At 48.4% G+C, this 12,876-nt stretch overlaps 1 protein-coding gene across 2 annotated transcripts in view; it reads right to left on the reverse strand.

The window, feature by feature from the left end:
- Window positions 1-350: 350 nt before the first annotated feature.
- Window positions 351-12,876, reverse strand: part of LOC139278331 (carbohydrate sulfotransferase 6-like) — a 100,014-nt gene continuing 87,488 nt past the window's right edge. For both annotated transcript variants that reach the window (XM_070896994.1, XM_070896995.1), the window contains one exon: window positions 351-3,348. In XM_070896994.1, coding sequence (XP_070753095.1) covers window positions 2,137-3,348 — 1,212 coding nt within the window. In that variant the 3' untranslated portion in view covers window positions 351-2,136. The remainder of the gene's footprint in view (window positions 3,349-12,876) is intronic.

Below are 12,876 nucleotides of genomic sequence, written 5' to 3' on the forward strand. Positions count from 1 at the left end.
TGTCCCATCATGCTACCTCTCTCCACCTTTATAAGTATTCTCAAAATCTCTTTCCAACCATGCCTTTGTCATCACTCTTAACTCTTTCCCGACTGCATGGCACCTGTTTCTCCTCTGTAAAGCTCTTTGGGATATAATTTCTGAGTTAAAAGATCTATATAAATACAAGTTGTTGTTGTTATTGTTATAAACTAACTTTATCTTCCCAATGACATTTCAGATGCTTAACTGGCTCATAATTACATTTCACAGCAGATTGAGAGGAATCGTGCTGCTCACTGTGTGGGAGAGAATGTCCACTCCTTGCCCACAGACTGAAAACCGCAATATCATGTACAAACACACAGGAGTAAATTTTCCCAGAAACTTTTAATAACCCACAATTTATGTATGAATAGCAGACCAAAAAGAATTGGTAGACTCTGAATTCTGATTGGCATGCAATGTAGAACCACATGGTACCAAATGACCACAATACAGACATAAATCAAGAATCCAACAATTTTCCCATTTTGTGTGTGAGTGTGTGTGTTTCTGTGTGTGAATGGGTGTGTAAACTTTTGTGGAAGACCCAGCCGACAGGAACAAGGTACAATTTAATGAGAATTTAATATATTCAATTGACTCATGAATCTGCTCCAATTGGGGAAAGATTGAATAGGTCGGGTTTGTTTTCTTTGGAACAGAGGAGGCTGAATTGAGGTGTATAAAATTATGAGGGGCCTAGATATAGTGGATAGGAAGACCTATTTCCCTTAGCAGAGGGGTCAACAACCAGGGTGCATAGATTAAAAGTAATTGGTAGGAGGTTTAGAGGGGATTTGAGGGTACATTTTTTCACCCAGACGGTGGTGGGGGTCTGGAATGCATTGCATGAAAGGGTGGTAGAGGCAGAAACCCTCACCACATTTTAAAAGTACTTGGATGTGCACTTGAAGTGCCATAGCCTACAAGGCAACGGACCAAGAGCTAGAAAGTGGGATTAGACTGGATAGCTCTTAGTCGGCCGGCGCGGACATGATGGGCTATAAATTTCTGTGATTCTATGATTCTATGAATTGTGTCTGAACTAGTTTGTCAAGTGTAGCAAATGCAGAGCAAGATACCAAGCTTTCTGTTGCTATCTTATTCGGATGGCCAACAAGGATGATTGGTATGGAAAATAAAAATAAAAAATATAAAGGCACTGGTGCAGCAGGAGACTTTCTCCTTAAGGTGGATTAAGGCACTTTGTTGAGAAAAGTAGTAAGAGATTTGCTCTGTATGTGGCCATGCTGTGCTGAGGGAGTGTGTTCTACTGGCACTGGGAGCCCAAGGTGAAAATATATCCTATTGTCCAGAACTTGGTGCTTTACTGAGATTAGCACAAAAAGAATCATCAAATATAAATTAAAGTATTTTTTCCGGAACTGTTTCCCTGTATTGTTTCGGACGATTTGGCAAACAATTCATTTTGAGAGTAAAACTCCTTATCATTTGTAAACTTTAAAATCAATCATGTAATTAACTGAATGAGCTTTGCCAGCTGGACATGTATAATAGGAAGCTGCTGATGCTTTTCTCGCAGTTTGCTGCCCATTCATTTTATGCACAGAATATCCTGGCGAATGCACCAGTGATTGCCAAATATGAGACTCTGTCAGAAATCCAATTATGTAAAGTCAGTCCTACGCAGTCCACACAAAATCACTGGGGCCTTTTGTTCACCTCACAATAAGTTTGAAATCAGCCAATATTGAAAGAGGTAAATTATCTTCACTAAACTAGAGAAATAATCATATTAAAACGGAATGTATCAAGGATATGTAGACCTCCCAAAAATAAAATATTCCCACTCCAAAATTAGCTGCTAAATATAGCATGAATTACATCTGTCAACATGCATATCATGCAATTGCAGTGCTCTCTGGTAATCACTGTAATTTATCACAAAAGATAAAATATCATGGAAACATGTGGCCTACTTTTGAAGCCAATGCCAACTTTGCAATTTGACTGCTCCATAATGTTCATGTAAGGATGTAATAATTCTTCTGGATTTCATACACAATTCAGAAGGTTTTTTTAAAAAATCAGAAACAGTGGATGAATGCAAAATTAAATAAGTTCTTGATTGTCCAAAATTGCATTCATGATTTAAACTGAATTCTCATCAGAACTCAACCAGGTAAACTTATATTTTCTCAACGGTAAGACAAGATCCAGGGATAATAGTTTCTGTTCATGTTCAGTCCCAACTAGTCGATATCCAAGCAGGTTCATGGCTCCCCGACAGATATCCTGTATTTTTAAAATCTTGTCAAATGGTACCTCAGTCCTCCATGCCTGCGATATGCTTCTGGCATTTCTAGACGTTATTTTGAATGCTGATCCACTTCCTTCTCCATGTGTGATGTTATATATCCAAGACTTAAGTTTTGGAGTCAAACTTAAATCAGCAAATTTATACATTGCCGATATCTCATTAATTGGATCTTTTACTACATCTTCATACCGCACCATCATATAGCGTTGTTTCAGAAAGTCTGGAGCTTCCTTGGTTGCTACCTCATGAATCTGCATGTGACTTCTGCAAACTTCTTTCATTACTTCGTAGTTTGATGCTTCAGCTTTATTTTTTTCTATGGGTTTACCATTCAAAACAATACTGTTGTCTCGCATTAGTGCATTAATTGACTTATCACGAGACTTCATGACAGCCCTAGGGTCTCTAACAAGGTGGATGATTTTGAGGTTCAGTGAGGGGTCAGTGAGGAGAGGAAACAGTGACATTAACTCAAAGAATCTCACTTCTTTGAGCACAATGTGACTGTAGGTTTTGCATGCTTCTTCCATTTTAAAAAATTTGGACATGTTGCAATATTTCTTACATATTATATCGTTACTGAGGTCTGTTCTTTCATAATAGTCACATGTAGGTGGTGAGCAGAGAGCTCTGCTGACCTCCCATTGGAACAAGTCAGATACCCGTCTGTTTTCAGACATGTAGGCATCAAATACTGACATGTCACACAAGAATGTAGACCGTATAAGGTCCCTCACAGCCATTTGAAGGACCTTTGCACTGTTTTGATACATAGATACCCACACATGCCAGGCAGGTTCCATTAAGTAAAAGACATCCGGGTGCTGACTAAATACTTGTCCCACAAAGGAAGAACCTGATCTCCAGGATGAAAGAATGAGGATGTGCACTTTGCTATTCTGTTTATCAGATGGGGATAAATCAACGTTGTATCTGGAGTAGATGAAGATTAAAGCAAATGTCTGAATCGCCACAAATGCAGCGATGCTTGTAGTAACAAAGGTTAGCCTCACCATAGCGATGGCTGCTGATGTGGTATTGGTCTGTAAAATTAAACAGACACAGACATTACCGATTGCTTCAAAATTACACCGTTACTATTCTAACCAATGATTTGCAATTGACAACACAGAAAAACAATGGAGAAGAAACTGGACTACTTTACACCTCCTATTAGCACTTCCAGCTGCGCATATGTTTTTTGCCTTGGTGCAGCAACAACTGCTCCTCCCGCTAAATTGGGCAGGGATTTTGCGACGGTGCTAACAGGTATTGCCCCACTCGACTGCGACCGGCGATGATGATGTCATCGCCATGCGTAGCGCCCCGTTACCACCCCAGAAGCTAAATTTGGTGGCGCCCCCTGTGTTTCCCGCCTGGCGCTAACAACGACAGCTTCAGCTGTCGAGTTTCAGTCGGGAGTCAGCTGGAGGAACGCTATTTAAATGCGCCATCTTTGGGAAAAATTTTAGTCGGCCATTACTGTTTGCAGATTCCTTCCACATAGGCAGACAGGTTCTTTGACAGATTCCAATGATTTCAGTTGAAGGAGTGTTCTGTCTGTTAAACATTCCTGACTTTCATTTAGGGCAGATTTGAAACAACAACATTTATTTTGTGTCAAGGGGTCTTTATTGGCAACCGACCTCCTGCTCCGATGTCACCATCGGGGGAAACTTCGGCAGAAAGTCAGAAAGACAGCAAAATTGGCCAGAGAGAGGAGGGCCAACAGTGCTGTCAACAGAAGGCCTTACCCTCCCAGTGTATTCTGGCAGCAGTGCAGGAGGAGCAGGAACAGGAGCAAAAGGAGGAGGAGGACGAGGAGGAGGAGGAGCAACAACACCAGGAGGAGGCAGCCACTCAATCGCCATTCTGCAGGGGCGGTCCACCACCGTCTCATCAGACTTCGGTTTCAGTGAATTCCAGCACACTTCCCGGTTGCTCTACATGTGCCCATCAGTATTTCAATTTCCCCTTCCATACCACAGCCCCATAACTGAAATGGGAGTCACCACCAAAGATGCAACATTCCAATTAAAATTTATCTCATGACATTTAACAGTATCATAAACAACAATTATATTTAAGAATCACCATTGTGCAATACCTTATATCCCCTCTTAACACCTGGTTTACCTATTCTAGAGCTCCTCCTGTGGAGTCACCTGTGGCTGCAGTCTGGGCTGGCTGGGTGACAGGCAACGGCAAGTGCAATGGCAGAGTGACAGGATTGCTGTCATCCTGAGAGAGGACAGCAGGTTCCTGCTCCACTGACCCACAGCCACCCCTCCGGAGCAGCACCTCATCTTCCCCAACAATCTGCTGGAACACAGATTGGTGACCTGCTGCAACACCGTGAGATGCCGGTGGACTGTGGTGGACCCAGCGGAGATGACAGCCATCAGAGCACACGTGGCATCCAGCTGAGACTGCGTGAGAGCAGTCTAAGCTTCTATTCCAGCAACCATTGTCTGGATTACAGCATTAAGACGCTGTGTTGCTTCCACCTGTGCTGCAATGGAAGCTGCCACATCACCTATGACACGCATCATGAGGTCTGGATCTGCACGGTCCCTCTGGGAGTCAACCATTGTCTGGAGACTGGAAATGATGGATTCCATGGTGTGCGGAGAGCTCTGTGCAATTTTGGAGGTGGACTCCTCCATACTCCTTACCATTGCGGAGAGGCTCTCGGGCACCCTTGCCATTGCACCTATCATGTCGGAGTGCATGGCCATCACCCTTCTTGTGAACACTTTCCCATCGAGGTCCTCATCTGAGTCTTGTGCAGCAGAACTTGCGTGCGAGAGAGATAAGAGATGCAATGACACGGAGCTTAGGTCCTAGTCCTCTTCTTCCTCATCATGTCATGGGGAGGCTCAGGTACGGGCTGGACTTCTGAACATCTGAAAGCATAAATGGCACAGACTTGCATTAAGGTGAGGGCAGGGGGCAGGAATGGAGCAAGGAAGGCAGACAGTTTCAGGAGCTGGCAAGTGATAAAGCTTTCTGGTGTGAGGGAGAAATGGGATCAGAAAAGGAGAGGGGGTAAAGATACCGTTGTTACCCCCAGTGGGGTCGACGTCTCTGACAACAATGGAACCCACCACCTGCAGGCCAATGAGCTACAGCACTCGCTCCTTCAGGTCACACAGCTCCTGCAGCTGAGGTTCACCCCCGCCAGTCCTGTTGCTCCCTCCGATTATGTGCCATCTTGGCCTGAAAAAGAAAGGAACATGTGTAAAAGTCCAGCTGTGAATGTAGGCAAGGCATGAGATGAGGATGTGAGTTTGAGTAGCTGCACATGTTTGTTGTGTGAGTGGTGGAGGAGTGATGGTTTGCGCAGTGCACACAGACAGAGGTTCAGAGCCTGGTATGTAGGAGGTGTGAAAACATGTACTCACCTTGACCACCCAACTGAGGTCATTAAACAACTTCTGGCACTGTGTGAGGGTTCAATCAATTACAGTGCTGGCCGATACCTCCTTGGACACTTCTCTCCACATGGCCCTGAAGACCTGTGGCAATGGCTTCCTTCCAGATGCGGGGAACAGAACATCCCTCCTTCTCTCCACTGCCCACACCAATGCCTCCAATGCCACGTCATTGAATTGCCTTGCCCTCTCCCTTCCAGCTGGGATTTACAGAAGCCATCCCAGAAACTTATTGCACTTGCTCACAGCGCTCCCTCAAATGCAGCACTGCTGAAAATGAACAAGTGCAGCTTGAGATAACCCCTTTAAGAGCTGTAATGAGCCAGTGTCAAGGATTAAAGGATGATTGCTGAATACAAGTCACCTGAAATTGGGTAGCGCTCTGCTCTTCGCGCCCCTGCAACACCCTTCTGAGGTCATTAGTGCTTCATTTGCCACCCCCCTAACTTCCTGGGTTGCTAAAGCCAAATTTAGAAGAAGTTAGCAACCGTTTGCACCTGGCACTAACTTTTTTAATTTTTTTAATTAGTGCATCGAATTTCTCCCCCAAAGACTCAGCATCCACAGTCCTCTGGGGCAGAGAATTCCAAAGATTCACAACCCTCTTAATGAAGAAATTCCACCTCATCTCTGTCTTAAATGGCCTACCCCTTATCCTGAGGCTACACCCCCTAATACTAGACACTCCAGCCAGGGGAAACAATCTCTCAGCATCTACCTGTCAATCCCCTTCAGAATCTTGTATGTTTCAATGAGATCACCTCTCATTATTCTAAGCTCCAGAGAGTATAGGCCCATTTTACACAATCACTCATCATAGCACAGCCCTCTCATCCCAGGAATCAATCTAGTGAACCTTCATTGCACCGCCTCCAAAGCAAGTATATCTTTCCTTAGATAAAAGGATCAAAACTGTGCATAGTATTCCAGGTGTGGTCTCACCAAGGCCCTATATAATTGTGGGATGTGCTTATTTGTACTGTAACAATAGCCACCATGCTCCACCCTTTGTCTATGATTGGTCCCCTTAGAGGATAAGCCACACCCTGAAGTTTCACAGGAATGTGTAACTAGAACCACCCACCCAAGGTCTCACTGACTTTGCAAATTGTAACTCGATCCACTTTGACTTCCTGAAGTGACAGAGGACAGAGCTCCCCAGAAGATAGCAAGGGCCAACCAAGGTGCTTTACCCCAGTCCAAGTACATCCCTCCCCCAGCCAAAGTGTCTTGCCCCAGCGCAAATGCATCCTCCTGCACCCCCCCGCCCCCCGCCACACCCCCTCCTACCTTTCCATAGATGGGGCAGGCATTGTGTACAGGTTGTTAACAGGTTTATTGGGTACGAAGTGAATAGTGACAGTGTCGTGACTTCTGGATATCATCCACTCCATCGATGTCCCTTGTAGGGGTTTGGAAGAACGTGATCCGTCTTCCTTGAGTTCCCTTTCTCCCCTCCGATCCCCCACCCACTCACGTCTCTCCCCCCCCCCATCCCCCATCTTTCCCCAAGCCTCTCTCTCCCACAGTCTCTTTCTCTCTTCCCACCACCCCAGTATCTCACTGTGCCCCAGCCTTTCTCTCTCCCCCAGCCTCTCTCTCTCTACCCCAGCCTTTCTATCTCCCCCAGTCTCTCACTGTCCCCTCAGCCTCTTTCTCTTTCCCCCTGTCTCTCTCACTCTCCACCCAGCCTCTCTCCTCTCTCTCTCTCCCCCAGCCTCTTTCTCCCTCCCTCCCTCTTGGCCCCAGGCCTGCAGCTCTCGGCCCCAGGCCCTCCCTCTCAGCCCTAGGCCTGCCGCTCTCGGCACAATGGCCACCGCTCTCGGCCCCAGGCCTGCCGCTCTCGGCACAATGGCCACCGCTCTCAGCCCCAGGCCCACCGCTCTCGGCCCTAGGCCCTCCCTCTCAGCCCCAGGCCCACCGCTCTCGGCCCCAGGCCCACCGCTCTCGGCCCCAGGCCCACCGCTCTCGGCCCTAGGCCCTCCCTCTCAGCCCCAGGCCCACCGCTCTCGGCCCCAGGCCCACCGCTCTCGGCCCCAGGCCCACCGCTCTCGGCCCCAGGCCCACCACTCTTGGCCCCAGGCCCTCCCTCTCAGCCCCAGGCCCACCGCTCTCGGCCCCAGGCCCTCGCCCTCGATCCCAGGCCCTCCCTCTCAGCCCCATGCCCACCGCTCTCAGCCCTAGGCCCACCGCTCTTGGCCCCAGGCCCTCCCTCTCAGCCCCAGGCCCACCGCTCTCGGCCCTAAGCCCTCGCTCTCGGCCCTAGGCCCTCCCTCTCAGCCCCAGGCCCACTGCTCTCGGCCCTAGGCCCTCGCTCTCGGCCCTAGGCCCTCCCTCTCAGCCCCAGGCCCACCGCTCTCGGCCCCAGGCCCTCCCTCTCGGTCCCAGACCCTCCCTCTCAGCCCCAGGCCCCACTGCTCTCGGCCCCAGGTCCTCCCTCTCAGCCCTAGGCCTGCCGCTCTCGGCCCCAGGACTGCCGCTCTCGGCACAATGACCACCGCTCTCGGCCCCAGGCCCACCGCTCTCGGTCCCATGCCCTCCCTCTCGGCCCCAGGCCCCACCGCTCTCAGCCCCAGGCCCACCGCTCTCGGCCCCAGGCCCTCCCTCTCAGTCCCAGGCCCTCCCTCTCAGCCCCAGGCCCACCGCTGTCGGCCCCAGGCCCTCCCTCTCAGTCCCAGGCCCTCCCTCTCAGCCCCAGGCCCTCCCTCTCAGTCCCAGGCCCTCTCTCTCAGCCCCAGGCCCACTACTCTCGGCCCCAGGCCCTCTCTCTCGGTCCCAGGCCCTCCCTCTCAGCCCCAGGCCCACCGCTCTCGGCCCCAGGCCCTCTCTCTCAGTCCCAGGCCCTCCCTCTCAGCCCCAGGCCCACCGCTCTCGGCCCCAGGTCCTCCCTATCAGCCCCAGGCCCACCGCTCTCGGCCCCAGGTCCTCCCTATCAGCCCCAGGCCCACCGCTCTCGGCTCCAGGCCCTCCCTCTCAGCCCCAGGCCCACCGCTCTCGGCCCCAGGCCCTCTCTCTCAGTCCCAGGCCCTCCCTCTCAGCCCCAGGCCCACCGCTCTCGGCCCCAGACCCTCCCTCCCAGCCTCAGGCCCGCCGCTCTCGGCCCCAGGTCCTCCCTCTCAGCTCTAGGCCTGCCGCTCTCGGCCCCAGGCCTGCCGCTCTCGGCACAATGACCACCGCTCTCGGCCCCAGGCCCTCCCTCTCGGTCCCAGGCCCACCGCTCTCGGCCCCAGGCCCACCGCTCTCGGCCCCAGGCCCACCGCTCTCGGCCCCAGGCCCGCCGCTCTCGGCCCCAGGCCCTCCCTCTCGGCCCCAGGCCCTCCCTCTCGGTCCCAGGCCCCACCGCTCTCAGACCCAGGCCCGCCGCTCTCGGCCCCAGGCCTGCCGCTCTCGGCACAATGACCACCGCTCTCGGCCCCAGGCCCTCCCTCTCGGTCCCAGGCCCACCGCTCTCGGCCCCAGGCCCACCGCTCTCGGCCCCAGGCCTGCCGCTCTCGGCACAATGACCACCGCTCTCGGCCCCAGGCCCTCCCTCTCGGTCCCAGGCCCTCCCTCTCGACCCCAGGCCCACCGCTCTCGGCCCCAGGCCCACCGCTCTCGGCCCCAGGCCCTCCCTCTCGGCCCCAGGCCCCACCGCTCTCAGCCCCAGGCCCGCCGCTCTCAGCCCCAGGCCCCACTGCTCTCAGCCCCAGGCCCGCCGCTCTCAGCCCCAGGCCGGCTGGGGGGGGAAGAGTCGGGGGGCAGAGGGGGGGTGGGGGGGTGGTGAGGGCCAAGGCCTGAGCAGACGAAGAGAGTCGGAGCCTCAGGTTTTGCTTCACGGCACCACGTGGAGGGAATGATTTGGGACAGAATAGGGGGGTGGGGTGGGGTGGCTTGACAGGGGGCGGGGCTTGACAGACACATGTCTATCAAAAAAAGTGCTGTACAAATAGTTACACTGATAATTGTGGCACATTTTCCTTACTCTTATACGCCAACCCCCTTGCAATCAAGGCCAATATGTTATTTGTCTTCCTTATTGCTTGCTGTACCTGCCTACTAACTTTCTGTGTTTCTTGCACAAGGACATCCAATCTCTCTGAACACCAACATTTTAAAGTTTCTCACCATTTAAAAAATATTCTGGTTTTCTATTCTTCCTACCAAAATGAATAACTCACTTTTCCTGACATTATACTCCATCTGCCAACTTACTACCCACTCACTTAGTCCATCTATATCCCTTTCCTCACAGTTTATTGTCTCACCTAGCTTTGTATTGTCAGCAAACTTGGATACATTACATTCAGTCCCTTCATCTAGGTCATTAATATAGCTTGTAAATAGCTGAGGCCCCAACACTGATCCTTGTGCACCACACAAGTTACAGCCTGCCAACCTGAAAAAGACTGGTTCATCAATACCCTCTGTTTTCAGCCCCTTAACCAATCCACTATCCAAGCTACTATATTTCCCCAACCCCATGAGCCCTTATATTGAGTAATAACCTTTTATGTGGCACCTGATCGAATGCCTTCTGGAAATCCAAATATACGACATCCACTGGTTCCCCTTTATCTACCCTGCGAGTTACATCCTCAAAAAATTCTATTAAATTTATCAAACATGATTTCTCTTTCATAAAACCATGCTGACTCTGCCTAATCATGTTATGATTATCTAAGATACCACTTCCTTAACAATAGATTCCAGCATTGTTCTGACGACTGATGTCAAGATAAATGGCTTGTAGTTCCCTGTTTTCTCTCTCCCTCCTTTCTTGAATAACACTTTTACATCTGCTACCTTCCAATCAACTGGGACTGTTCTAGAATCTAGGGAATTTTGGAAGATCAAAACTAATGAATCCACTATCTCTGCAGCCACCTCTTTTAGAACCCTAGGATGTAGGCCGTCAACTCCAGGGAATTTGTCGGTTTTAAGTCCCATTAGTTTCTCTAGTACTTTTTCTCTACTTAAATTAATTACGTTGCGTTCCTCACCCTCATTAGATCCTTGGTTCTCCAACATTATTGGTATGCATTTTGTGTCTTCTATTGTGAAGACAGATACAAAATATTTGTTTAATGTTTCTGCCATTTCGTTATTCCCCATAATAATTTCCCCATAGTCTCTCCACCACGAAGACTGCTTACTTCCACCCCTGTAACATCGCCCGCCTCCGCCCCACTTCAGTCCATCTGCTGCTCAAACCCTCACCCATGCCATTGTCACTTCCAGATTGAACTATTCCAGTGCTCTCCAGGCCATCCTCCAATCGTTTACACTTTGTACACTCTCACGATCTCTGTGGTGAGAACTTTAGCTTCCTCGACATGTAATTGATTGTTAGGGAGCAACAGTGACATCATCAAGCTGTTTAAACAGTCATTTACCTTGAAGAATTCTCACAGACAGTAAACCAAGAAATGAAAATCACAAATTATTTAAAAAATATTAGAGGGTGAAATAAAGATTTTTTTTAAAAGCTGGTATTTTTTATCATAATGGAGAAATTTGACATTCCATGAATATAAAATTAGTTTTTCGGGGCCAGCATGATTGTTTAGCAGTCAAATGCTGTTAAAATCCCAGGTACACCTAGTCCAACAAGGCTTAACATTTAATGGAGTGCTTAACAGTGATATTAACTCGGAAAAGCTTACATTTACGCTAGTTCCACTGATTTCACTATTTGCCAGCTATGGAGAATGTGTTGTGGTCCACAGTGCAGCCTGTGTCGGAGCAGTGAATGACTGACCGCAACTTCAGGATATCCGCATTTAGCTTCACATGCGCTAAATCCTGAAGTAATGGTCAGTTTCAGAGGGGTAATGACGGCGAAACCTGACAGTTTGCCTTCACTACCCGCCGCAAAATCGGGGCCGTTAAAGTGCTGATGGTATTCGGAGAACTAATTTCAAACATTTTTCTTTCTTCAATCCAGTACATATAAACAATTAAAAACTTTCTTCTCTTCTATCTCCTTGAATGCATTGCATGCTACTGGGTTATGCTCCCATGATTGCAGATATACCTGGCAGCTCATCCAAATGCTTATTATTCAGGTTTTAGCTTGACTGTATCCGTGGATTACTCGATTGTGAGGGGGAATATTGCCAAGCCTGTTTCTGTTTCACCTAACATTTACAGGTGTACTTTGCAAACACGTCAGGTTCCACATGTACGCTGACGACATCCAGATTTACCTCACCACCAGCACCTTTCTCAACCCCACCATTGTCTCTTATTCATCACACTGCTTGCTTAGTTCAAATTGTTGGATAATTAAAATTTTGTAGTACAATTTGTAGTGCAAAATTTGACCTTGAATTATCAGGAGCAGACTGTATTCTGAAAGGCCGCTGGATTCAACAAACTAGCAGATAAATCCAGTGCCTTTTCAGAATAATAAACACACTAATACAGAGCCCTGCTGTGTGAAGCTTAAGTATAACACCATTCCATACAGTCCATGTTACTTTAACCCTCTCACACTGTCAGATTCTGCTGCTCAATTCCCCAATGTCATCAGCATTTCCTTTTCAAACAAATATTAAACCATCAAAATATAAGATCGTTCAAATTAGTGTTAATTATTTCTAATAGTTTCACTTTTTTTTTAATTTCCCAAAGGAGACAAGTTTTTTTTAAGGTTGAAGAACAGTTTGTCCCGTCATAATTTCTAGAAGTTGCTGTTGACTGTCAAGTGTCTATTGGGACAGCTCCTAGCTTAGTTACTGACCTTTTATCCTTAGAAGTGACAGCATTGTTCCCATAAATATTAACTACAGTATCCGAAACAACATCTTAACTCGAGCAGGCCTTAAGATGTTTATCCAACACTGCATTAGAATAATGATTTACCAGCATGTTAACTCAAGTGTACAATACTCAATAACACCAAGTGTATTTAAAAATAGAGACTGAACTTATCCATTGAATTTAGCTTAACAATTTTGTCATTTTACTCCAACCCCGCCGTTTTTATCATTTCGGTTTCAAATGACAGGAAACGCTGAACAGTTTTGAAAACCCTCCTGGGTTCACTTACAATAATTGGAACAGAAAGATTTCCACACGGGATATTTCTTATACAAATGAATGTGCCGGCCCAGTTCCATTTTTTGAGAGAATAAAGCCGAGGTTGGAATTGGTTCA

Source organism: Pristiophorus japonicus, chromosome 13 (assembly GCF_044704955.1).
Source record: "Pristiophorus japonicus isolate sPriJap1 chromosome 13, sPriJap1.hap1, whole genome shotgun sequence".
Taxonomy (NCBI): domain Eukaryota; kingdom Metazoa; phylum Chordata; class Chondrichthyes; family Pristiophoridae; genus Pristiophorus; species Pristiophorus japonicus.